The 24,969-nt window shown below is 45.3% G+C and overlaps 1 protein-coding gene across 16 annotated transcripts in view; it reads left to right on the top strand.

Moving 5' to 3' along the window:
• Positions 1-24,969, top strand: part of NR1H3 (nuclear receptor subfamily 1 group H member 3) — a 31,304-nt gene that overhangs the window by 239 nt on the left and 6,096 nt on the right. For 2 of the 16 annotated variants that reach the window (XM_075105443.1, XM_075105440.1), the window contains exons 2-6: positions 5,025-5,098; positions 17,342-17,589; positions 20,960-21,226; positions 24,118-24,326; positions 24,578-24,757. In XM_075105443.1, the coding sequence (XP_074961544.1) occupies positions 17,472-17,589; positions 20,960-21,226; positions 24,118-24,326; positions 24,578-24,757 (774 nt within the window). In that variant the 5' untranslated portion in view covers positions 5,025-5,098; positions 17,342-17,471. Of the gene's footprint in view, positions 1-582; positions 871-1,350; positions 1,476-5,024; positions 5,099-12,951; positions 13,087-17,341; positions 17,590-20,756; positions 21,227-24,117; positions 24,327-24,577; positions 24,758-24,969 lie in introns of those variants that run through there. The other 14 variants (XM_075105454.1, XM_075105453.1, XM_075105450.1 and 11 more) reach the window with 12 other exon arrangements.

The raw sequence follows: 24,969 nt of genomic DNA, 5'->3' as shown, positions 1-24,969 counted from the left end.
CTGTCTGTGACGTTTACTGCTCGTCACCACCCGCTGGCGCGTGGCGGCCCGTGGTTGGGTGGGCCTCTCGGCTTTCTCCTTTATGTAGGAGAAGAAGGAAACGCGGCTCCGGGTTTGCAAAGGGGCCCCGGAGCCGCCAGCTCCAGCCCGCGTCCTTCGCGCGCGTTTGTTTGTTTGTTTGTTTCGTACTTCGCACGATTCGCAGCGCGCGGGAGTTACGTGTGCAACAGCTCAGGGCGCGCAGCGCAGGGGGTGGGGCATCGCGGGCCTGGCGCGGCGTCTCGCCGGCCCGGGGCAGGGACGAAGAATAGGTTAATTTGGTCCTGTTCGTTGAGTTTGAACAGAAATAGCTCGGGGGGGGGGGGGGGGAGAGCCCCGGGCCGAGGGGGCGGGATGGGGGCGGGGTCTTGACTGGAGAGGCGGAACTCGATCCCAGGGGCGGGGACAAAGTACGGGGCGGGGTTCAGGCCCGGGGTGTGGCTGGGGACGGGGGCGGGGTCCGGGGTCCGGACCCAGGGGGCGGGGCCCGGGGGCGGTGGCGCTGGCCGGCGGGGGAAGGCGGGGCGGGAGCCTCCTGCACGTGACCCAGGGACGTCGCTGCGCGTGACGTGACGGGAGCCCCGCCGTGAGGAGCTGCCGGCCGCGCCGGTGACTTCTCGGCTCTGGCTGTGGGGGCGGTGGGGTGGGTGCTGCCTCCTCCTCGGGGCCGGCCCGGGCGCCCCGCGTGTCCGTGACTCACGGTGCGGGACCGGGACAAGCTCTCCCGCCCCACGGCCTGCGCCAGCCCCAGCCGCACCGGCGCTTCCCGGGACCCCGGCGCCGCCTGCCCCCGTCGTGCTGCCGGGCCGCGCTGGAAGGTGCTGGAAGGAGGTGGGAGGCGACGGTGGCGGCCCGTCTCGCCGAGCCGCCCGGAGCCTGGCGGGGGTGCGGGCCGGGAGGAAGGGCCGGAGCCGCTGTCCCGGCCGGAGCGGCGGCCGTCCGGTTGCAGGCGGCAGCAGCGGGGCCGGCCCTCGGGCGGGGAGCAGTGGGACGGTGGCGCCGTAGCAGAGGGTGCCTTTGCAAACGGGGGCAGCGGCAGCAGGTGGAGGGACCTGGTGGGTTAGAACGGGCCCTCAGGGAAAGGACAGCCGATACCGGCTGTCTGGCTGTTACCGTGCGTCCAGACAGCCCGGATCTCTGCTGTCTTCCGAGGTGCTGTCAGGTGCAGCACGGATTGATGTTTGCTCGTCTCGTGGTAACTTGTTAACTTTCTGCTTCCCTTGCCTCCTCCACTCAGCTCTGCGTTTCTCCGTCTCGTTCAACCTCTTGCAACCTGCCAGCCCAGATCGGAACCTTTTAGGATGCAAACTTGCTCGGACAGCTGGAAGTTTGCATGGTGCTGTTGAAAGATAACTTTGCTGACGTTGGTGATGACCCTTAATTGTGCTGTTTCACTGCAGCTCGCTGTGCGAAGGTCTGCAGGTCTGTCAGGACAGGTATTTTGTTATGGGCCAGAAGCAAGCCACCAGCTTGGGTCACTGGTGAAAGAAAAATACTTTTATCTCCTGAAATTTCCTCCTGCCTTTTCTTTTTCCTAATGGCACAGCCGGGCCCTTTACTGTAAGGCTCTTTTGAGGGAGCCTCTGACATTGAGTCATATTTCTGACTGGATCACTGAGTGTCAGCTGGTTTCTGGCTATGACTGCAAGTTATGTTTGTAGGGAAGAGTCTTCTCAGCTCTGGTGCTCATTCCAAGGTGCATGGAACGTCTTCTGCTCCCCAGGTGTCAGGGAGAAGGCTATACCCAAGGACAGGCAGAAGGTGAAGGAAAGGCTGTCTTTTCCTTCCTTTAGCAAGTGGTGGGCTTGGATTGTGGAGTGAGTCTTAATCAAGACCCCCTGCTGAGGTGGAACCAGAAAAAAAGGTCTTACCTTCTAGTTAGGGAAGCAAACACAGTTTGAAAATTTCAGTTAAGTGTTGCTGAGCTCAGCCCTTCTTTTCTTTGGGCTGTGGAAAGAGGGCATGGGATGGAGTTTGGCCTTGCTATGTGCCTCTGCTATCACACCTGTGGCACGTTCACCAGAAGATTGTTGCTGCTGCAAGACTTGTGAGGACAGGCTGACTGCATGGCTTCCTGGTGTAACCCCTTTTTGATAGCTGGCACTGAGTTCAGCGATATGCTTCTTTCTCATGCATGCATGTGTCCATGCGTCCTTCATACAGAAGGTTGGCCCTTGCAGGAGAAAAGCAGTGGTGAAAATAATTACCAGCTGTCTCCCTCCTAACCCCCCAAAAAAGGTGGGGGGAATAAACCTAAACCAGTGTCAGGTAGGACAGAACATGGGTTGTTATGGAGCTGCTTAGCAGTTCTGTAGCTGCTGGAGGAAACCTGCACTTGTGTTGTGAAGGGGTGTAAGAAGTACCGTAGCAGGGACTACATATCTATAGTAATTGCCTAATCTAAAAAAGCAGTAAACTTTATAATAGAATTAGCATACCCTGGCTGTGTGCCTTGGGTTGCCGTCTTCAGTTGTTTCTACTTATTGCTGCCGCAGCTCTCTGCACCTTGTCAGCATGTTTCCTTCACCAGCTGGCTGTGCAGCAAGGGAGCAGGCAGAAGGTGTGCAGAACAGGCATGCAGCCATGCAGGTTCGGAGTGTGAGTTTGCTGCTTTATCCTGATCTCACACCTGCAGGTAAAGTCATGTTCCCAGAGTGTTAAAGTGCATTTGATTTGCTTTGACTTTTTTTTTTCCAAGAAAGATGCTTTCTCTAGGATTAGTCTTCACTACTCAGAGCAGTTGTTCCATGGTAAACAGAAGGATGATTTTTTTGCTGTTGTTAATTATTTGATCCGGTGGTGGTCTCAGATGGTCATCAAAAGTCATGTCTCTTGCAATTCAATGTGGTCTGTGACGGCATGGCTCTCAAGATTGACAGTTTTCAAAATGTAAAGTTTTGAATTTAAGGTCTGTGACTGTTGCTGTTTTTCAGAAGTCCTGTTCCCATCTGCCCAAGGAAAAGTATAGGATATAATGTGCTTTGCCTTGAGTGTGTTGAAGGATGATCCTGCTTTCTGCTCTGGAAGCAACTGCTGTGAAAGTCTTGTTGCAGATGTGTGGGTCTTTGCATGTTGAATAGGAAAGCTTATGATGTTGTATGTCACCTCCCACCACCTTCAAGTAATAACATTCACAAACCTGACAATCTTGGAGAAGAATCAGTGGTTCAGAGCTGAGGTGAAACCTGTTGTAAAAAGATATTTTGTTTCATTGGGGGAAATTGTTCTGCTGGTCTGCAGAAGGATATGTTACCTTGTTTTCCTCACAGCCTGATAATTTAGGAAGGCAGAATCACATTCTCTTGACTGTGGAAACTGTCTCAGTGAGAAGGAACTTCATCTTGGGAGGGAGTTCAGGGGAGTATTCCCCGCTGACAGGTACAGGTCTGCATATAGGCTGCAAACAGGTTGAACTTGGTCATTAGATCATATGCCTGCTAATATACAAGTACAGCATTTGACTTAGCATTTTTGTTGCGGTTACTGCAGCTAGAAGCTGTGTTGTAGCCAGTTTGGGTTTGAGGTGTGTGTATAATACTGTGAAATTAGATGAGAGGCTGTCCATTTTCTGGCAGATCTTAAGAGCTTCTGTGTTAGAAGTGGTACGATGGGTTACTTCAGCACTCCTGTATGGTTTTTGTTCTGTGACTTCCTGCTCTGGACAGAATACCTCTTTTCCATTTTTGGAGCACAGACAAATTCCTTCTTGTGTCCTCACTAAAAAGGAGACACCCCTGGAGCCAGCATAGCTTGCACTTTTAGATCTGGATATCTCAAAACTAGATTTCCTGTAAAGCAAAATTAGTTGCTTTATTGAGTGTCAAAAAGAAGCTGTTAAGGTGATATACTCAACTTCAGTATAATTTCATAAATTGCTTTGGAGTAGGCACTGTCAAGCTTTTAAGTGCCTTATTTGGGGAGGGCAAAGGCTGATTAGGGTAGTGCATGGAGGAGAGCAGAGCACTACAGACTGCTCAGTATTTTTAAGGGAGGGGAAGAGATAGGTGTTTGTTTAGTGGGAGGTTGATGAAGAAATGAAGAGAACAATGTTAGAGAATGAGAAATCTAATTCTTATTTTGAACAGATCAACTTTAGTGTCCGTAGGATTAAAAGGAGAACTCTCGTGGGATGTGAGGATTGAAGCAATTTAAAAGCTGTGCTGCAGGGTCAGGTTGTATGGTGTACACATGGAAACCTCTCTGGGATGTAAATAAAAGATGTTAGGCAAGTATCAGACTGGTTGCTAAAGCAGATGACTGACAAGAGAGTGGGTGCCTCCTGGCATGTAAGGCTTTCTAGTTTGTTTTAAGTTTGTTGTTTGTTTGTTTGTTTGTTTTTTTTAAATATTGGCAAATATACTTGCAAAATTTCTTGAAATGAACTGGGCATGGAAGTGGTATCCTTTCTCCCTCTAGGGGTAGGGGCAGTCCTGGCCTGCGTGTCCTAGCACTACTCTGAAGCAAGCAAGGTTAATGGGTTTAAATCAAGGCTTCCCACTTGCTGGTTTAAATCATCAGTGATGTATATTTAGTTCGTTTAAGCTTTGTTTTGCATTAGATACTTTCTTAAAAGGAAGGTTTATTTTAATTGGTTAGGCTAATCTATTACTACTTCTTGCTAAACAGGACAATACAGGCTATCTATGTACACCCATTTATGCTATTATATGACAGTAAATGTTTACATTGGAAAATGATCATTTGTGTTTACTTGGTGAGTAATTTCTTTCCTCATGACTTATTCAAAACTGCATTAGAATAAAAAGGTCAAATTAAATATGCAAATTTTTTGTAATTAAACTATAATCATGCACTGGATACATAAGAGAAAATGTTTGCTGGAGTGTGTGCTATTAAAACTGACTTAGTTTAATAGGGAAGTGTTATCTGTGCATGGCAAAATGAACTGGTTGTTTTTGATCATTATGTCCTTCCAGATCATAGAATGAGCATAACTCATTCTCCCTTGTCTTGTTTTTATTCAGAGATTGGAAAAGAGAAACAGCTCCTCCCCATTTTATGCTGCCTTCCCCAACCTTGAGTGAACTGAACTAATTCAGTAAGTGAAGAAACTAATCTTTCTGCCCTTTTTAAAGAAAGAATTGCTTGGTATGGTACTTCAGTGGATTCTGGTTTTGCAGACTTAGTGACTTTCTAGAGTTTAGGAATTACGCTCTTTTAAACATTCTCCAGCAACAATGCGCTGCTTGGATAGGACGTGCATTTGTTTGTCTAAGTGACTGTTTTAGGCTTTATCATAAATTGTCATTAACTTAGAAAATAAGTTTAGTAAGTGTAATCTTGAAAAATGTTGTAAAATTAATTTAAAGGAAAATGTTTGGAATTTAAATAGTCTATCTAGGGCCCTTATGAAATGAGGACGAAGAGGTAGCTTCTGCAACAGCTCCATGGTGTATCTTGGTTGCCAGGGACACACATGCAGAAATGTGCTGGTCCTCAAAGGATTCCACATGCCTTGCCAGTGAATTTTCCTGGAGGATTTTACAGAGTCAGGCCATCAGATATGCATGTGTAGAGGCTTCTTGTGCACATACCAGCAAGAACCCACATGCCAATGTTTGTGGGCACATAAAGTTGCATCGGAACAGCCTTTGAGTCTTGCTCTGGTGGTGCTTGCCCTGACAGGTGTGCACACATGCACACACAGAGTCCTATGGTCAGCCTTCTTTGCCGGCATGCTTCAGCTTGCGTGAGTACTGCTACCGAGGCAGGGCAGCTCACCCCGCTGTGTGCTCCGAGAGGAGAAGGAGAAGCTGTCACCCTGCCTTCAAATACCAACTTTGTGCTTCTGTTCTTCTGGTTGACTGCTTCCCACCCTTGGCTGTTGTCTGTAGAAGGGGAATAATATTCTGGTTTCTGTGAAAGGGCCAGGAGGAAGTTCAAAAGATGGCTTCTGTGTTTACAACTGGTGAGGGGGACAGATTCGCAGGCATCTGCAGGTCTGGGCAGCAAGCTCCGGGGAGATGATTTAAGGTCTGTATAGCATGCGGACAGGCAAGGTTGCACTGCTAGACCTTTAAGGTGTCAGACTCCCTTAGCGAAGGAAGAGGGAACTTCTTTTGTGAGGGGTGTTTTAAAATGTAAAATATTGATAAACATAGATTGTATAATATAGCTTCTGTTATCTAGGTGTGTCTGAGAAGAGGGGACTTAGCTTTCTGTGCTATATGGGACTGAAGAAAAATTTTCTCTTTGTTTCCAGAAAGCTCCCAAGTTGCTGTTTGTTTTCCTAGAAATAGAAAAGGAGTGGAGAAAGCAGGAACCTTTCTTTGCCTGAAGAAAACATGAATTTTTTCCCTATCATGTGTACTTTGATGGCATTTTTGATCACACTGCTTTTAAGCAGCAGGCTGGGTGTGAAGGCTGAAGGAAAAACAAGAAGAGGCTGCAGACTTTGTCCTCCCTTGTTTCAGTATCATCTTCAACTGATACTTGCTCTGCGTGGTGCCTTTAGCAGTGTCACAGAATCAGCGGGCCATCCCCACCCTTCTCCCTTGATACAGGGATTGAAATAAGCCACCAGTTGGCTTAGCCCCATTGCCTGCTCCCACACACTTGTACATGTGCTTGCATTTTCCAGCACCAATGTTGGATTTGCAATTATTTCTGAGAAGTCAGGTGATATGGGCTCTCAGACAGTATAACGTTTGCTTACCCGCTTCATGCAGACCCTGCTGGAGTGTCAGTCATGCAGAACTGCTGGCTCCTAGTTTGTCCATGGGTTGTGTGTGATGGCTTCCTTCCCCTCCTGGCAGGGTTGCGCTGGAGGTGGGAACAGAGTGGGCTCCTTGCAGCATGTTGCTTGTGACAAAACCTGACAATATGATGGTTATGCTCTTTTGCTTTATTCTGTCAGATCCTTTGTGCAGGATTTCAGACTGTTCCGGGCTATATTATCTGGGCAATAGAAAAAGCATTTGCCTGTTGGCACCTCTGATCTCTGTGCCTTGTTAGGGCTCTTTCTGGATGGATGAGGCCTCCTGGGTGCCTGGAGGTAACCTGCGAGGAGAGTTGGTGGCTCTGTTTCCCATCTGGTGGGTGTGCCGTCAGCACAGCCATTTTGCTGGCTGCTGTTTGAGCAGTGGACTCTGTCTGGCTCTGGACTGTTTTCCAGCTGAGTATTTGTGGTGATGTCAGGCACTGTGAGAAGGGAACATGACTTGGCAGGACAAAGGCTGCAGAAAGTTCAGCTCCACATTTGGCCAAGAGCCTCGGAAGGAATGAGATCTAGACACACATTCTGCTACGCAGCCTGTCACATGTCTTCTCACATGCTCCATTCCTGTCGCACAGATCCTCTTTCTCTCATATTCAGACCTTTAACCCTCTCCTCCTAGTTTCCACCCTGCCGCTTTATAAAAAACAAAAATTCCTCCTTATTTTGCTGTTGTTGCACCTTAGAAGTATTCAGCTGCAATGACCTCCGAAGCAGAAATAGACCATGCAAGCCAGGATCCAAAATAGTAAAGTCAAAAGCAGGGCAAGCTTACTTTGCAACAGAGCTTTTAATAGTCCTTTATTCTAACCTGCACCTCTGTGACAGTCTTCACTGTGTTTCTTGGCAGCAATTCTGATATCTCTGCTGCTGCAGTCTTCTGGCTGATCTAGGTTTAGATATGTACATCTGCTGCCGGGTGGAAACCCCGGCGTCTCTTCTGCTGTTCTTCTAAGAGCAGTGGTAGCAAAACCTGCCAAAATATATCCCCGGTAAGGGATGAATGGGAAATAGACTAACAGTCAGCTTGCTTTGACGCAATTTAAAATTCCATTCTAGTATCCCTCCAGTGTGTCCTTTATCTGGGTTTTTGTGTACTGTCATTTCTTCCTGACCTCTGTGCTACATCTAGGAATGATGTTTCTGTGAATGGGAATCGGGACTTTTCCCCTACTGCCCTTGAGGGAATCTTGAGGAGTTTCCTGCCTGTTTTGCAATCCGGTACTGTATTTCTGTTTTGCCTGTGAGCAATAGTATTTGTTTTGATTGATGCTTTTAGGTGGGATGGTTCTTGGATACTAAGTGCTATAAAGATATGTTATATAAAAGCTGTTTCCCAGGAGCAATCTTGTTTCAGTTATGGTGATATGTGGTATACTGATGAAAGTACTCTTGGGGTGGGAAGAAAGGAGGAAATCAGAAAAAGTCAGCAAGCAGTTGTACTGTAAACAGCCGTCCCCTTTATTGTGTTCTTGCCTCTTTTTGCCTCTATTCTTCACATGCTTTTATTTCATAGCTGCTAGAAGTTGGAGAAGATCAGTTTGAAACAGAAGGTAGTCTGGACAAGGTCTAAGAGTTGGGGGCTTCTTAAGTTCTCTTCCTGGCTTTGCTGTGGCAGAACCCAGAGCTGTGTCCTTTGTCATCTTCTCTTCCTGGTAAAATATTGCAGCTGTTTCTTACTGCTTTTACCTGTTTTAGTAGTAGTTCAGTGCTCACAATGGATTGGGCCCTGTTCCTGCTTGGAGGAGTCAACAGGAGTTTGTGATATTGATGATGAAGAGGTGGGATGAGACAGCCTGGGGACCTGAGCAGATTTCCCTTTCATGACACTAGTTGATAAAGACACTTGGCTAGAAGAGACATGGGCCATGACATTTTATTCCCTCATTGCATAGTTTTGTGGAGGTGAAATGATTTTTAAGGAAACAATCGGGTGAACATTATGTTGTGTCATTATTTATCATTATGGTTTTCTACATGCAGAAAAAAGGCCTGCAGTGCTGTTTTTCTAGGCATAGTCTAGTTGGTTCTCATGTTGCTCACAGACTAGCTTTAATTTTTTTCCCTGGAATCACCGCTATCAGGATGTTATTTTGGGTATTTGTTCTTGCTTTTTAAATTTTTAAGTTCTGATCTCTCTCTTCAGTTTTGAGATAGCATTGGGATGACATCTCAAATCTGCCATGAGTCAGACCTGTGTTCCCTGAAGCAGGGCTGTAACATCTGTGGGACTGAGGGTCGTAAAGGAGGAATGTAGGATCTGAGGTAGAGTTTTCTTTTGTTCTGTAATGTGGTGCCCCCGTGGAAGACCACCATGGAAGAGAGAGGCGTTGAGGCTTCTCTGTTTCCCTACTCCCCCCCCCCCCCGCCCCATTTAAAACAAACAAACAACAACAACAATTTAAAAACCCTCAGCTTTTTGAACCTAGCTGGTTATTGCCGTTACCTCTGATCTGGATGTCAGTGTGGTGTGTTTCCTGTCTCTTTTAAACCTTTTTCTCTGGGAAGACTAAGGAAGCTCTGGGTCTTAAAACTGTTGCTTCAAAGAATGGCTGGCTGTTATGTTCTGGATAGTTATGTGTAATTGTGTAGAAAAAGGTGTTGATGGCTGAGTAAAGCTAGAGAAGGAATCCAGAAAGAAATGGAGTCTTTGGGCATGTTTTTCATGCTGCCGTGCAGTGGCATTTATAAGGAAACTAAGGTGGTGGGGTTGACCTCATTTTCAGCCTTCAGGTAGGATGTGATGAGCTGTTTCTGCATGCAGGATGTGTGAGAGCTGGTCAGCAGCAGGAATAATGAGCTGCAAACATCTAAACTTTCATTTTCCAAGTTTTCTAGGTTTCTTGAACACTTTTCCTATTTCATTTTAATCTTTGGGGTTTTTTTGTATATGTGCCTGGTAGTGTGGTTAAAAGTCTGAAAGAATTACCCCATTAGACAATACAGGGACCGTAGGAAGAAAAACACTCAAACCAAAAGCACCTTTGCATGGATATTTAGATGTGCAAGAGAAAAAAAGACTTTCTGGTAGGATAGCTTAATTTGCTTGGGGAAATAGTGAGTGGTACTGGCAAAAGATTGCTGTTTTAAAGTGAGTTTCCATAGGGAGAGTTTGCTATTATAGCAGCTGCGGACAAACGTATTCTGTAGAGAGGGCTCTAGGCTGGATCCCTTCCCTTCCCCTTCTTCCCAAGGGGTGTCAGAGAGCTGCCCTTTGCTCCTCTGCTAGCAGGAGTGGGCAGCTGCTCTGCTTTGTGTGTTTCATCCTCCTGGGAGGAGCACAGATGGGATTTTTTCCTGTTGGAAGCCCGTCAAAGCCTCAGTTGTGCTTCCTGCTATCTGAAGGTCAGTGCTGATAGTGGTGTCGAGCTGTTGATGAGCTGGATTTGCAGCCAGACACCGGGGATTATTGCAGTTCAGCTGCACATGGCAAGTTCTGCTCATGTTTGTCCCCGTGCTGCTGCAGGAGCTGGTGTCGCTCCAAAGTGGCTGTGCTCTGTCTGCTCCCTGTGTTGGGACACTGGCTTCCCAGCTCATCTGGCCAGACAGAGTTGAGGAGGGATGACTTGTCATTTTACAAGACAGCTTGGAGGGGAAGGTGGGGCGATGCTGCTGCTGTAACACCTTCCTTGCTGTAACCCAGTGCCTGCTCTAGTTTTTGCCACTCCTGAGGTGGTTATACTCTAGGTTAGCCAGAAGCTTGAAAGCTGAGGTGACAGCAGAAAGCCTTGAAGGAGTAAAATGGACAGGAGCTTTGTTACCTGGATCTGGCTGTGCCATTTTCCAGGGTTCAGGGGAACTCATGTCAATGGCCTTTTGCGAATTTCCATGGCAGCAAGGTGACAACATCACTCCTGATATCACTTGTTACCCATTTCCGGTTCATTAACCTGGGAAAGTCTATCCTCTCTTACCATCATGCCCTCCCTTTCTCTCTCTTTATCTGCCTCTTTCTCTCCCCCTTTGTCAGAGGGACTGATACTTCCATGCAAACAGGAAGAGAGGCAAGGGCAGCCCTCTGCACAGTGTGAACGAACTCCAGTAACCTCGTCTTTCTCCTCTTTCCAGTTGCAGGATCGAGGGCAGCTGGGAGAGAGGGAGGGAGGAAACAGAAAGGCAGAGCCCATTTCAGGATCTTACCCACCCTGAAAGCAGTCACATGTATACTCTCTTTTCCTCTTGCTACTTGTGTTGACGTGGCACTCTTTGATCAGGCAGAAACCAAGAGGTGAAGGCAAGGGCAAACCCAAAACCTCGCCTTTTGGCAGGCCAGGAATAATGAGAGGCACGTGAGCGGGGAGGGAGCATCTCCTGCTGGATTGAGGTGTGTGAACAGGAGAGCTGACTTCTTGCAAAAGAATTGCTGTTGAGGTGGGGAGTAACTTTGCAGAGCTTGTAGGTTCTTAGATGGGACAGGAGTTGGCTCATTTTGTCTTCATCTGATGTACAACTTGGGAAGTTGTGCTCCCAAAACAGAGGGATCCACAGGCTGTGTAGGAAGGAAAGAAATCCTGTGCTCTGAAGATCATGGGCAAGGAGTGAGTTTGGTTGGGTTTTTTATGTGAAACAAAGGAAAAGTACTTTGGGCTGATTCAGCCTTGAATTATTGGATTCTGTTTGGTAGTACACTTGTGCCATACGATCCTAATTCACTTCGCTAACCAGTTCGTTCAATGGAGAGAGACTTCTTTTTTGTTTCAGTCCTATGTTCCTTCTTACGTGAGGTAGGGTGGAACAGGCTTGTAACTTCTGCTGCTGCCATTGTTTATAATAGCATTTTCTGGGGGTCAAGAGCATCTAAATCATATTAGGCTCAAATTGAGAAACATCTGGAGACCTCTTTGCATTTTAGTTGTAATAGAAGGTCTAATTTTGGAAGGAAAAGTACGGAGACTACACTCCAGTCTCTCAGAACTCACCTTTAGGGTGTTTTCTGTAGTAGCCTGACTTTCCCTTGCTCAGTTTCCTTCTATTCCTTTTAGGCATACCGTCTTTCAGAATAACACCTTTCATCCTGCCATATACCATCATTACACCTTCCTGCTTCTCTTCCCAGTACTCTTTCAACCAAGTGACACAGGTTTGTTTATCTTAATCTGTTTGGTTGTTAGTTACATTTACTGCTGTTCTCTGAACTCTGCCATGGCATCCATACCTAACTTGGGTAGGAGGCAGCATGCTCTGTGTTGAGACCAGACTAAAGCCAAAGGAAGTCCTCACAATGAGAGCTGGGTGCAGCAGTGAGAACCCAGTCAAGCTCAGGGATGTACCAGTTCAAAGGAGGAGATAAATGCATGGGCAAAGGCCCTGCCAGAAGTCAGCAAAGTCATGGGTCATAAAGGAGTTGGTGAGCGGCAGGAATAAAAGCCAACATAAGAGGACTGAGGGGACCTCTAAAACTTAGAGCTAGAGAGGCAGAGGTGGGAATAAGACCCTTAACTTGGGGTCAAGAGACCAGAATGCAGCTGCCCATCCCTGAGGAGCAGGCTATGCAGCCAGGAATGACTCTTTTGCATAGCTGGCAGAGGTGGCAACAGTTTGCAAGGCTTACAGGCCAGTGTTGCACGCTTGGGCAGATACTCATGGTGAGCTGAAGCTTAGCTTGACATCAAATTAAAGCAATCAGGAGGCTGTAGCGCTTTTGTTTTTATCAGCTTGGGGCTGATGGTGGCTTGCAAACTCCTTCCAGTTTGTGCTGTCTTTATGCTTCTGAGAGATCAAAATGGATAATGCTGTTTCAAACAGTGTCCCTGCAGGTGTAGAGAGGGATTTACAGTGGGGGCACAGCTAGTCTCCATTTCCTGAGAGTTACACAACCATTCTTTCCATTCTTTGTATATATACTGTTCAAAATCATTCTTCATGCTATCCTGTTGCACTGATTTGCACACCTTGTGTTTTCATGGTTTGTCCCTTCCATCGGCAATCTGAAGTTGGTTATTTTTCCTCATGAGTTTTAATAGCTTTCTCATAGAATCATAGAATCATTAAGGTTGGAAAAGACCTCTAGGATCATCAAGTCCAACCGTCATGTTATCGCATATTATGTATTACTTAATTTTCAAAGTGACAGATTTGCCTGAAAGTGACTTTTTCTGCCCTAAAAAGTACAAGTGTCTGTTTCAACTTTTTCCTAATTGAAACCTGTCATATGTGTACTTTTGCCCTGCTTACAGACCTACTAGCTGCTCCAGCATTTAATGAGAAATGTGATGATGCAGAGGGAAGGAGGAGGAATGAGCCGATGTGAGTTGGGAACACCCTTTGTTTCTCTGAGACATCTACAAGGTAGTACCAACTTCCTTGAGAAGGTTTGTGAAAATACTCTGGCTGCTACACCAGAGACAGTATAGGAAGAGCATCAGGTCAGAAAATACTGGTTACTCCCTGTGAAAGGATTGGAACAGTGCTGTCTCCCAACGGGCCTAGTTCTGTACTGGTGCTGTTGGGTGCTGTGAAATCTCAGTCCAACAGGCTTTTTTCTTGGCTGTTTAGATCTGCAGCTTTTGATATCTGAGGTGGCATCACCACTGTACGAGTTACATGTTTAGATTTCAGTGAAGACCCTTATGTGAGCCCAGTTTTCAGACGTATATTCAGATTGGGTGCTAGCACTTGTATTGCATGTCAGAACACACTTAGAAGCCAAAATGCAAAATTATAGCCCCTCCTTTCAGATGCACTGGCAAGGGCTGGCAGAAAATTTGTGCCTGTTAAGCCCATGCACAAAGGCACGGTCCTGTTGACACACAGCTGTGTGGTGTGTGAGCACAATCATGTTAACATATGCATACAAACCTAAGGTCTCTGCTGCTGACGTGCTGCGGAGTGCGTGCTCATGATTCGTTACAGAACTGAAACATAACCATATATTTTCCCTTGGCAGATGGCTGTTGTATTTTGTAATTTAGAGGACCAGGACTCTGACCAGTAAATCCTGTTTTGAAAGATCTGAGACTTCCGCAGTCTTCCTAAAAAACTAACATTTCCTCTGAACATCCAGTATTTGGAGGCAAAGGGCTCATGGCAACATTCCTCTGATTATTCCTGCACTCCACAGTACAGTTTCTTCAGAGATGTGCTTGCATCTGGTCTGGTTCCTCCTGCTCCTTAAATTTCTCACAGAAAGCACCAAACGTGCAGGGAGAGGAGAGACCTGTTTAGCAGAAGTGTCACAGTAACTGCATCTGGCTCATTTGGTTTCCTTATGTGCTGTGCTGCCCGATGCTACCTCCTTTATTGTCCTCAATGAATATGGGACAGAAATTAGGCATCTTTGGTATCTTTGTGTCTGTTGATGACAGGTCAGATCAAAGGCTTCCGGAAGGGTGCCTAAGTGCTTCAGTTGGGCTTGGAAGAGGAGAGGACTCAGCTGAGGGAATGGGATGAGACTGTTGCTGGAGGAGGTGATAAATGTTTCTGGCAATTAGGATGAGGTGCAGGAGCCAGGGCTGCCACCTCTAGCCTCTGTTAAGAGTACTTTCTGTTGCAAGAGCACTGACCTTGAGACCATCGGTATCAAAGTTGTTCCATTGTCTCAGAAAAGAAAGGGAGAGGGAAGAAACGGAGTAGGGCAAAGCTGGTAGCGACACATTTCAGAAGTGCTTAGTGTCTTATTTGAGACATGGGTGGTAGGGGCTGGCAGAAAATTGTTTCCCTTAGCCTTTTATCTGTATGTGCTTCCTCACAGGATTATGTCTGCTCATCAGGTTCCTCTGTTCTAGATGCTGTGTTAGAGAAGTGATTGCTGCTTCTTTTGTCATTTGGCCAGTCCTGGTTACTAAAACTGACAAGAGTTGAGACAGACAGTGGGAGACAGCACAGTGGATTATGTCAAGAAGACAGTGTTCCCTCTTGCAGTTATGGCTTGCATTACCCCTCTAAAGTTTTACTTGAAGTGGTGGTGCAAATTGGAAGATGTGAACCTCTAATAACATGATTATTAGTACAGAACTCAGCAAGATTTTTAGTAATATGAAAACAATCCTCAAGTGTTTCTGTGAAAACTAATTCCCTGGCTTAGTCATATGGCCTTCCACTTGTGTGCCTGTGCTCATTGGGTTCCTGTGTTTTAGATGCTAGAACATGGTAGTTTAGGTTTCTTTACCTAGCACCAGAGTGCTGCTGGTTGTAGTTAGGTTGGTTTTCCACAGCCTGCAACTGTTACTGCATCTACAAAACTAAAAAATGCCGTGTGTTAGGAGCGGAGAAGACAAGAGGCCTGTCCTATCTGGCCCATTCTGTTTTGAGAAGGCTGGAGGTTGGTGCACAAAGTAGGAGTGTGTGGGTTGGTTTTACAGCATTAAGACAGTGCCTGATAGGCCTTAGCCCTCATTATGTCCTGGGTGTGCACATGGATTTATACTGCCCTCCCTGTTGGTAGCTGCAGACTTCTCAAATGTTGATGGAAAGTTTGCAGTCTTCTAGAAACTCCTCTTTGGTCTCCAGATGTCGTGCTGACAGTCAGTTTCACTCTTGCAATGTCAGCCATGGTTGTGCAGATGACACAGTTCGGAAATCCCATCAGGCTCTACCTCTTTTGCTTTCTGGAATACATGGCAGTCAGGGCTGGTATGCAGCAAGACTGGGTTCACCAAACTGAAGGCGTGGGGCCGGAGCGCTGTCACTCAGTCCCTCAGCTGGGGGAGCAAACTCTGCCTTTGAAAAATTACTGCGGTGCTGCTGCTGGTGATTCATTCTGCAGAATAATTAATGTTTGAGTGAGTCTATTGTGTGGCTTAAAGGAATCTGGAGATGTACTGAGGCAGTACACTTAGGTTTCTTGTTTCGTGCCCAAACGTGTCCAGAGACCTCTGATATTGGCATCAGTGAGCATCTTACATGGGACTAGGAATACAGTCTGGGTCTGGGTTTGTTTCAGTGAAGTTCCAATCTCCATCTGCTGCTCTGTGCCTCTCCACAAGGTTTTCAGTTGCTGCAGGATTTACTGTGGGGACTTTCTTTAAAAAAAAAAGGTTGATTGTGATAGCCGCGTTGTTCTTTTAAGTCTCTTTGAATTGGTTGCAAATCACATCAGTTAGGTTGTAATATCCCACAATAGGACTTCTTTCAGTGGCTTTGAGCTTCATATTTGCTGCCACTGCTTTTATCCTAGATAGTCTTTCTCCAGTGATTCAGTGGTTACGTGCACCAAGGGGGAGTGAGCTCTGAATTCCTTATACAGTCTGAGATTGTGTTTACAAAGGTCATGTGAATTAATATGCCCTGTGATTTTTAACACCTGCATCTGTTATCTGCCAGTGTAATGGGAGATGGCAGGAGCTCAGCAGGCTTGTCAGTAGGACTGCTTTAGACTTGATGACTGTTTCGGAGTACTGGGAGGGGAATGGTTTGTGGAAGTATTGCTTTCATCTTTGCCTTTGGCATTCTAAGAAAAGTTGCACTGTCTTGTCCAAATACCCAGGAGGGAAGAAGGGTCTTGGGGCTGTGGTCCTCTACCACTTTCCAGCCAGCACTGCAGTGTGAGGCATGCCCCTGCTTACCTGATGCTTTTGTATCTGGGCTGCTGCATGGCTTTGTGTCACCTCCTGTCTTTCAGAGAGTGGCAGGCTTCCAGTCTTGAACTCACTCACTCAAGTTAAACTGGTACAGGCCTTTAATGTAGTTGATTTTTAAATCAGTTAATCTCTTTAGCTTGCATTGGTAAGTCACTGAATTAAGACTGACTGATCAAATGCATGTTCAATCAGATTAGGGGTGTTTACATTAGCAGTTTGCATCAGTTTCACAAAGTCTGTGCAGTCAAACCAGTACGACCTTTTTCTGTGCAGGTAGGGCTTTTTGGAAAAAGTGATTGGATTCACTTTCCAGGTTCAGATTCTGTAGTGGAGTTAGTGCTGTATAATAAAGATGCTTTTCAGTATGGTTTCCAGGTTCCAGAAAAGGGTATTCTCAGAAGGTTGGTGGTGAATCTGTTTCCTGAGGGTGGCATAATGGTCATTTCCCATAGGTATGATACTGGCTTTTAATTTCTTGCTGTAGGTGAGGGGAAGATCTGTCATCCTCATCTTTGATATATCATTGATCTTTGGCACAACCTTTGTTTACTGATATTAATAGGGAAGTTTGTTTTGCAGTCTTTGCTAAATAATTGTATCAAAATTGCCTTTTACAATTTTCTATGTGCTGTGTAGTGCGTGCCACAAAACCCAGGGCAGCTGGAGGCAATGAGCTATTTGTTACTGGAAGCTTTAACAAAGGCCACTGGTTGTAAAATCTGGAATTTCCCTCTTACACACTTGGAGAGGTCAGGGCTGAAGTCCCCTGGTGGTGTTAACGGTAATGAAGGCTTGTCCTGCTTTGATAAATATTTTGACAATAAAAAGACAGTTTTGTGCCTGGTGTGCTAATCTTGTACCTTTTAGCACAGTTTGTTAAAATATTGTGTTTTAAGAGCATAAACGTTGATAAAAAGTTAATTGTCCCTTTTAATAAAGGAAACAAAAGCTTGAAGCTTGCTTGTGATGCAGCTTGTAATAGATTTTGGGAGTTAATAGCCTCAGTAGTTGAACTCCTGCCTCTTTGGCATCTGTATTTTTTCCATAGGTACTTCCTTTCTGACTTTCAGTAGCAGAGAGAAACTAAAGACCTTGAAGAAAGACGCCTGTGGCCCCTTGCTCGACAGTAACAATGCTGCAGCGATGAGATTATAGCGAGCCCTTCCTGTGTGGCCTCCATGGGTCCCATTCAACTCAGCACACAGGATCATGGGAAGAGGGTGGCAAGTGTATTTGAGATGGAGGAGGAAGGGCTTTCGCTCTTCCCTGGCTCAGAGAACCCCCCTGAGCATGCAGGTATGGAAAAATTCTTCTTAAGTCTATGCAAGCTAAAGGTTGTCCATTCTTTCAGCTGCAAGCAGAATTGGTACTTGGCAAAATTTTAGGGTGAGTTTTGCTGTGCTTGAGGCACTTAGAGTACCTAAGAATAGAATCAGTTATTGATGGCTGAAGATGACTCAGTTTTTTCAGGTGATAAATGTGTTGAATATTTTTTTTTATTTGACATTCTAGAGGCTCGGTCCTTGGCAGTAAAATGAATTTCTTTTTGTTAGCCTTATCAAAAGCTGCTGAACAGTAGAGCTTTACTACTGTTGACAATTCAGCAAGGGTTAGTGATGCAAAGAAATAATAGCTTCTTGCAGATTCATATAACGGAAAGACAGTAGAAGGTTCCTTTACACATTTCTGAGGTTAACTGAGATTTAAAAAGTATCTGGAAACAGAATTGAGTTTTTGCAGTTGTTGTTGCTGCTGACGCACACAATCCTACACTTTTGAACCTGTAAGAAGATGTAGTACGATATCTCTGGACGGGTAATGGGGGAAAAAAAGGAAAGCACAAGTCAGGTGTCCGGCATAGCAACTTAATGAAAATATGACAAATATATTTATTTGAACAGTGAGACAATGGGCAACCCCTGATAGAAAAATGTTATCTGAACATTGAAAAAGGACTCATCAGCAGAGTAGAAACAAAGGGAGTAGTTGAAAGCTGAAGAGGTATTACCCAAGAAAAGTCCTTAAAATGGATTTGAGGACAGGAAAAGAAAAATGCCTTAGAAAAGGGCAAGAAAAAAGCCACAAAATGTGGTAAAAAAAAAAAATTATTAGAGGGTCTACCAAAGAAGGAGGACCCTAGTGAGAGCTAAAGGTGCAGAGATGGCATTCACTTTTGATACATCTCAAATTACTTCGGTGTTATCTTTGACTACAGAAAATTATAATAATAAGCTATATAACTAAAATGGTTAGTGTTCAGAGATGCAAAATAATTTGCATAGATCAAAGAATAAGCCTGTCTGTCTCAATAGAACAGCCATAGGAACGGTAATCAGGTGTTTATGTAATGACTTAAAGACAGCTAAGAAATCCACAACATGGACAGATCCATCTCGAGAGAGGTTATCCTCCTCCTCTACTCTGCCCTAGTGAGACCACATTTGGAGTACTGTGTCCAGTTTTGGGCCCCCCAGTTTAAGAAGGACAGGGAACTGCTTGAGCAAGCCCAGCAGAGAGCTACCAAGATGATCGGGGACAGGAGCATCAACCGTATGAGCAAAGGCTGAGAGACATGGGTTTGTTCAGCCTGGAGAAGAGGAGGCTGAGGGGGGATCTTATCAATACCTATAAATATCTAAAGGGTGGGTGTCAGGATGATGGGACTGGACTCTTTTCAGGGGTGCCCAATGACAGGACAAGGGGCAACGGGCACAAGCTGGAACACGGGAAGTTCCAGCTAAACATGAGAAAAAAACTTCTTTCCTGTGAGGGTGACAGCAGCGGCGCAGGCTGCCTAGAGAGGCTGTGGGGTCCCTTCCCTGGAGACATTCAAAACCCACCTGGTTGCATTCCTGTGCCCCCTGCTCTGGGTGTGCCTGCTCAAGCAGGGGGGTTGGACAAGATGATCTCCAGAGGTCCCTTCCCACCCCTACCATTCTGTGATTCTTGATTCTGTGATCTTGTGGAAGTCATTGGATTACTCTGTTGTCCCTCAGAAACATATGAACATCATTTGAGGCTCCTGCAAAGTTGTTATACCAGTTAATATATATGCAATGGCAGATGAAGTAATTTGAAATAACTGAAGGTACTGCGTAATTTCCTCTTGGCAATAGATTGTGTGAAGAGAAATATAGTAGAACAAGAGACTTAACCTTTCTGGTGACATTTTCCTGCTGCCCGATCTGCAGTGAGAAGCACAGTCCAAAATGAGTGACTTCCAGACCACTGTGAAGTCAATGGGATTGAAAATCAACACCAAGATACTTAAGACTGAAAACAAATGTGTAGTGAAGAACCCTAACAGTAATTTCTGAGACTAACCTAAATACCATTTCAGGAACTCGAGCAGAATAGTAAGTGTTACTGAGAGTAAAGATAGAAGTATTAGAAGCATACATATGAAGATGAGACATGCCATTGTAACTCTGAAGCTGATCAGGAAATGCAGCAGCCTTGTCCTGCAGACCAGTCCCTATGAATTAACTCCAGTGTAAAGGCTTTCCAGGTATACCCAAATGTAATCTGGAGACTTATCAAAACATGGTCTTTGCAATCTTTATGAACAGCTGCCATAGAGGAGTCTTTAACACCTGATATACAGGAAAACTTCTGCTATGAGCTGTGCAGAAGGACATGTCAGATGTCGACATGGCTAGAATTAAACGGAATGAAAAGAGAGCGCTAATAGGAGGGAATACACAAATAATATTGGCAAGCTTAAGGTGAGATGTGTTGGAGTAGATCGAAGTTGTTTTCAGAATGCACAACTGGTGACAAGATAAAGATCTGTTAGAATGATGTAGGAAGAACCGAGAGCTGCTGCACAAGACCCCCTGAAATGTGAGGCAGTAGTGAAGGCCCTGTGTTTTGGATGGAATAATAAGGTTTAGTAAATGAACTGTCACTATGAGAGTGCACCAGTTTTAGGAGTGGGGAGCAGTCATCTTGAAGAAGAAATTATAGCTTGAGGGTTCCAAAGGTTCACAGAGTGCTGCTTGCCTGCTTATTGCCCCAGACTCCATGAAGTTGCTGTCTTCTGTCCTGACAGGTTCCCTAAGTATTCGAGTTACAGGGATTGCCTACTCAGTCTGTTTTTTGTAGGGTCACAGTTTCAGCACTGGTTTTCTGTCACTGTTTGACTGCTGAACCATTTTTCCTTAGCCTTGTGCATGAGTATGGCAAAGAATAGAAGTAAGAGAATTAAGGTGAATTCTGAAGAAAATTACTTTCCGCACAGTCCTGGATTTCAGCTCAACTTTTTTGCAGCTTTTTCTCACTTTGGTAACTTATCTGACACTCCTGTTGATGGAAGGTGCAGAAGAACGTTTGGCCTGAGCATGTTTTATCTCTTTTACCCTATTTTGGAGGAAAACAAGCCAAGTGTTGAGCTGTACCTGCTTATATAGTTGAGTTGAAACTGTTTGGATTGTGTCAATAGTTGTTTTTTTTTTTTTTTTCAGAAGATATGTTTGCATGGAAGGGGAGCCTGTGAAATGGAAGACTTTGGTCCTTTCATCTGTGTGTTTGGGAGATAGTCGGTTTGAGGGAGGATATCTGTTATTGTAAAGAATGGGGCAGTCACCTGCAAACACCATGTTTCCTTCATGTGTGTGTGTTTTGTTTTTCTTTTTTCCCTTTTCCTTGGTACTGTTCATTTTGGTAGAAAATCCCCCCCTGAAGCGGAAGAAGGGCCCAGCCCCTAAGATGCTGGGAAATGAAGTGTGCAGCGTGTGTGGGGACAAGGCCTCCGGCTTCCACTACAACGTGCTGAGCTGTGAAGGCTGCAAGGGCTTCTTCCGCCGCAGCGTCATCAAGGGTGCACAGTACACCTGCAAGAATGGTGGCAAGTGTGAAATGGACATGTACATGCGTCGCAAGTGTCAGGAGTGTCGTCTGCGCAAGTGCCAGGAGGCAGGCATGCGGGAGCAGTGTGAGTGCAGGGAACAGTGCTGGTGGAATGCCGTGGCACTGGGACAGGAGGCATGTGGGGGCGGGCTGGGGGCTGGTGGGTGTAAGGAGGGGGTCAGTGTGAGTGTTTGGGGGTCACATGTGAGCCATGTGGGCTACATGCTGGAACGTGTGTGGGAAGTCACTGAGAAGAAGCAGGTGGAGAGGTGCAGCTGTTAGTGGAACACCACTGGTGTGCTGAAAGCCCCAACCCTGCTGTATTCCTTTTAAGAACTTGTGGAATATGGCATCTGAGGAGAGACTTGCAACGAAGATTTGCACCTTCTTCAGTGTGTTGTCAAACTGTATCAGTAAAATCAAACTCCGGCTTTTGTGTGTCTTGTGATCAGGAGTGCAAAGTTGGTCACCATGCTTCTTGAACAACAGGCATTTCCTTTGCCTCGTACTGTGAGCTTGTGACAGAGGTCAAGGGCAGCACCCCAGTACTGCAGCTGTGTTTGTGCAGACCCGATCTCGTTACTCCCTTTAGTGAACTCTATTTTTTCTCACACGAGCTGCAAGGCTGCTGTTTCTGAATATTCAACAATGTTCCTGCTCACATATCAGGAACAGCTCTCCTCAGCCAAGGCATCTGGGTTTCATCCCTTTGCTGGCCAAGACTGACAGAATGGATGCTTGGTTAACATTAAATCTGTGTCAGGTCTCCTTTTCTGACATCCACCACCCAGAGCAGTGAAGAATGGGGCATTTCGGAAACATTGTGTAAAAATACATCTGCAAAAAAAAAGTCCCATTGAGCTGCACCAAGGAAACACGCTGTTCAGTGTTTTCAACATGAAACATGGCATACCTAACATGTAAACAGTATCTTTGACACAGTGGTTTGTATCAGCATTATGTATGCTGTCTTTGCCCCATTTCCCCCTGCTCCTGAGAGCTACAAAACAGATGTATTTGAAAAGCTATGCAGCAAGGCTACCTGTCTACCTTGCACCTGTCCACTTCGATTGCAGGTAGATACTAGAGAGCCTCAATGTGTTTCTGGTTTTCCTCAGTGTCTTGCATTGAAGACAGCTCAGGAAAACTAGGCCAAAAGGAATTATCAAGTGTTTGGCAGTTCTTGTCTGACACTGTAATCCCCACTGCAAATTTGCCTTGTTAATCATGACCAACTGAGGGATTTCTCCTCCAGCAGTTTCACTTGGAAGGCCATTCCAGAACTTCCCTCTACTAATTGTTGGAAACATTCTTCCAATTCCCAGACTGAAGTTATTCATGGCCAGTTTATTGTTCTTAAGCCAGTGTGAACCATGAGTTTAAATAGTTCCTTCACTGCAAACCAAGTAACTTAGATTGTTTTGAATTTAGCATGGTGTAGAAGCTTGCACATAGGCAGTTTTGAAGATTCAGTAATTTCTGTTAACTTGTTACTTGGCTACGAATTCTTTGTGCATCTGAGTCCCAACACGAGGAAGTGTAATCGCTTGGATCAATTACTTCTCTTCTTAAACTAACACTGTGACTAGCATTCTCTAATCTTACAGATCCCCCTTAATTTGGTAATCGTATTGAATGTCTTTGCTGTTAGAATTGGAATTCTTGTGCGTGTGTGTACCGGTGCGCACATTCTCCCTGTTGGAAGTTGGGGATAAAGGTTATTCTCAGCTTGAATGTGCTATGTTCTTCGTCTTTCCCTTCAATCCCATGGACTGTCTGTTTCAGAATGCTCTGTCACAGTAGTTCTCCATTTCTTGTCTTCATGTTTAACCTGATTCTTTTGAGAAATGCAAGTGTGTACTTGTTCAGTTTTAGGGCCTGTTTCCTTGATACCTGTGCATAAAAAATGGCCAGAGAATCTTTCAGCACTTTTTAAATCTTGTTTGCAAAGTCAAGCTTTATTTTTTTAAAATATTCTTTTCCTGAAGATACTTCCCTTCCCCTCCCCCTCGCCCCACAACCCGTCCATTTTCTGCTCCTTGTTTGTTCATCACTAACTCACAGGATGATTCTCTTGAAGATGATCTTTGAATCTGGGTATATCTGGTAGTTGTTTTTTTTTTTTTTTATTGGATGCAGCTCGCAGATAGTCTTTGCAGCTTTGACTTAAAGAAACAACAAACCTCCTCTACATTCAAATCAGTGAATTCTTCAGTTAACTGAGTTACAGGCTATTAACAGGCTTTTGTATTTAAATTGCCTAATGAGCAGTTCGTCCAATAAGATTTTTCACGTGTGCCTCTGAGTTGTTTTATTCCTTGTGATGTTACGTATAAATAGCATATCCTTTGACTTCACAACTGAAGACTTGTAGCCCTACTCCTGAAGGATTTGTGGTCCTCAGTATGTTGTACACAAAGCTATTCCTTCATTATTTATCATGCAGTATGTTACTACTCTACAGTCCGCTGCAGATGGGCTATGTAGAAAATTGCCCTTTCTTTTCACTCTCAAACTCCATCCAGTGCTGACTCTGACCTCTCAAGAGTAAGATGAAATGACACAAGCTGTTAATGCAGCAGTATCAGAGAAAGACCCAATAGTGGGATAATATAAATGGATGCACTGTAGCATGTGATGAGAGCACCTGTTGGAATGTGTTATAACATGTACTTTGGGGAATTGCTCAATGGGGAAAGTCACTGTTGTCTTGATATCTGTGGGGCACCATGAAGGGAGCTTCTGTCCTCTGAACATTTTGCAGGGCAGTATGATTAAAAGAAAGGCAATGGAAGAATGTAAAAGTGGGGAAGGAGGGGGGTGGGGAAGTATCACTCTGTGGTGTGTCTGCACCTATATACCAGATACAGGCAGGTGTGATATCTTCCTCTCCACACACAGTGTGTTACCCTGTGTTTAGTGTGGTTTCCAGTGTGCTCATATTTCATGATTGATCTCTGGCTATTCCTGTGTTAGATGTTCTGTCTGAAGAACAGATCCGACTGAAGAAACTGAAAAAGCAGGAAGATGATCAGGCGCGGACAGTTGTGGTGCGTCCAAACCCTCCGAATTCACCAAGCCCTTCCCACAAACTGACGCCTGAACAGTTGAGCATGATAAAAAAGCTTGTGGCCGCTCAGCAGCAGTGCAACCAGCGCTCATTCACAGACAGGCTCAAAGTGACGGTAAAAACTACTCTACCGGTATACCCAAAATAAGAAAAAAGTGAAGTTTGGGGTGTTGGGGTTGTGGGTAAATTATTTGGTAGAACAGAGATACTTTAGGCATTGGATCTGTGGGCTAAAATTCTGTGAAGAATAGCAAAGGATGATGTTCCAATGTGACTCATTTTCTTTCTCTGTTCACTTCATTTTCTCATCTCTCTGCCCTGGCTCCATCTTTCACATATATACACTGTCTCTTCCCATTCCCACAGCCGTGGCCCCAAGTTCCTGACCCTAATAACCGTGAAGCAAGGCAGCAGCGTTTTGCTCACTTTACAGAACTTGCAATTATCTCTGTGCAAGAGATTGTGGACTTTGCCAAGCAACTACCTGGCTTCCTGGAGCTCACCAGGGAAGATCAGATTGCTTTATTGAAGACATCTACCATAGAGGTGAGAGTTTGGTTCCACCACAATACATAGTTGCAGAGATGAAAGAAATTGGAGTATTCACCTGGAGAACTGGTTCCATCCCTTTTTTTGGGATGGCATGCTGAAGGACCTCAGCTGTGGGACCATTACTGCAGTGCCAGGCTATACTGGCAAAGGGCTGTGGAGGAAAATGAGGCAAAAGCCTTTAGTAGCGGTAAGCAAGTATTTCCCCT

The sequence above is a fragment of the Phalacrocorax aristotelis genome, chromosome 10 (genome assembly GCF_949628215.1).
Source record: "Phalacrocorax aristotelis chromosome 10, bGulAri2.1, whole genome shotgun sequence".
NCBI classification, from domain to species: Eukaryota; Metazoa; Chordata; class Aves; order Suliformes; family Phalacrocoracidae; genus Phalacrocorax; species Phalacrocorax aristotelis.
The sequence above is the reverse complement of the archived record's forward strand: the minus strand, read 5'-3'. Positions and strand labels throughout refer to the sequence as shown.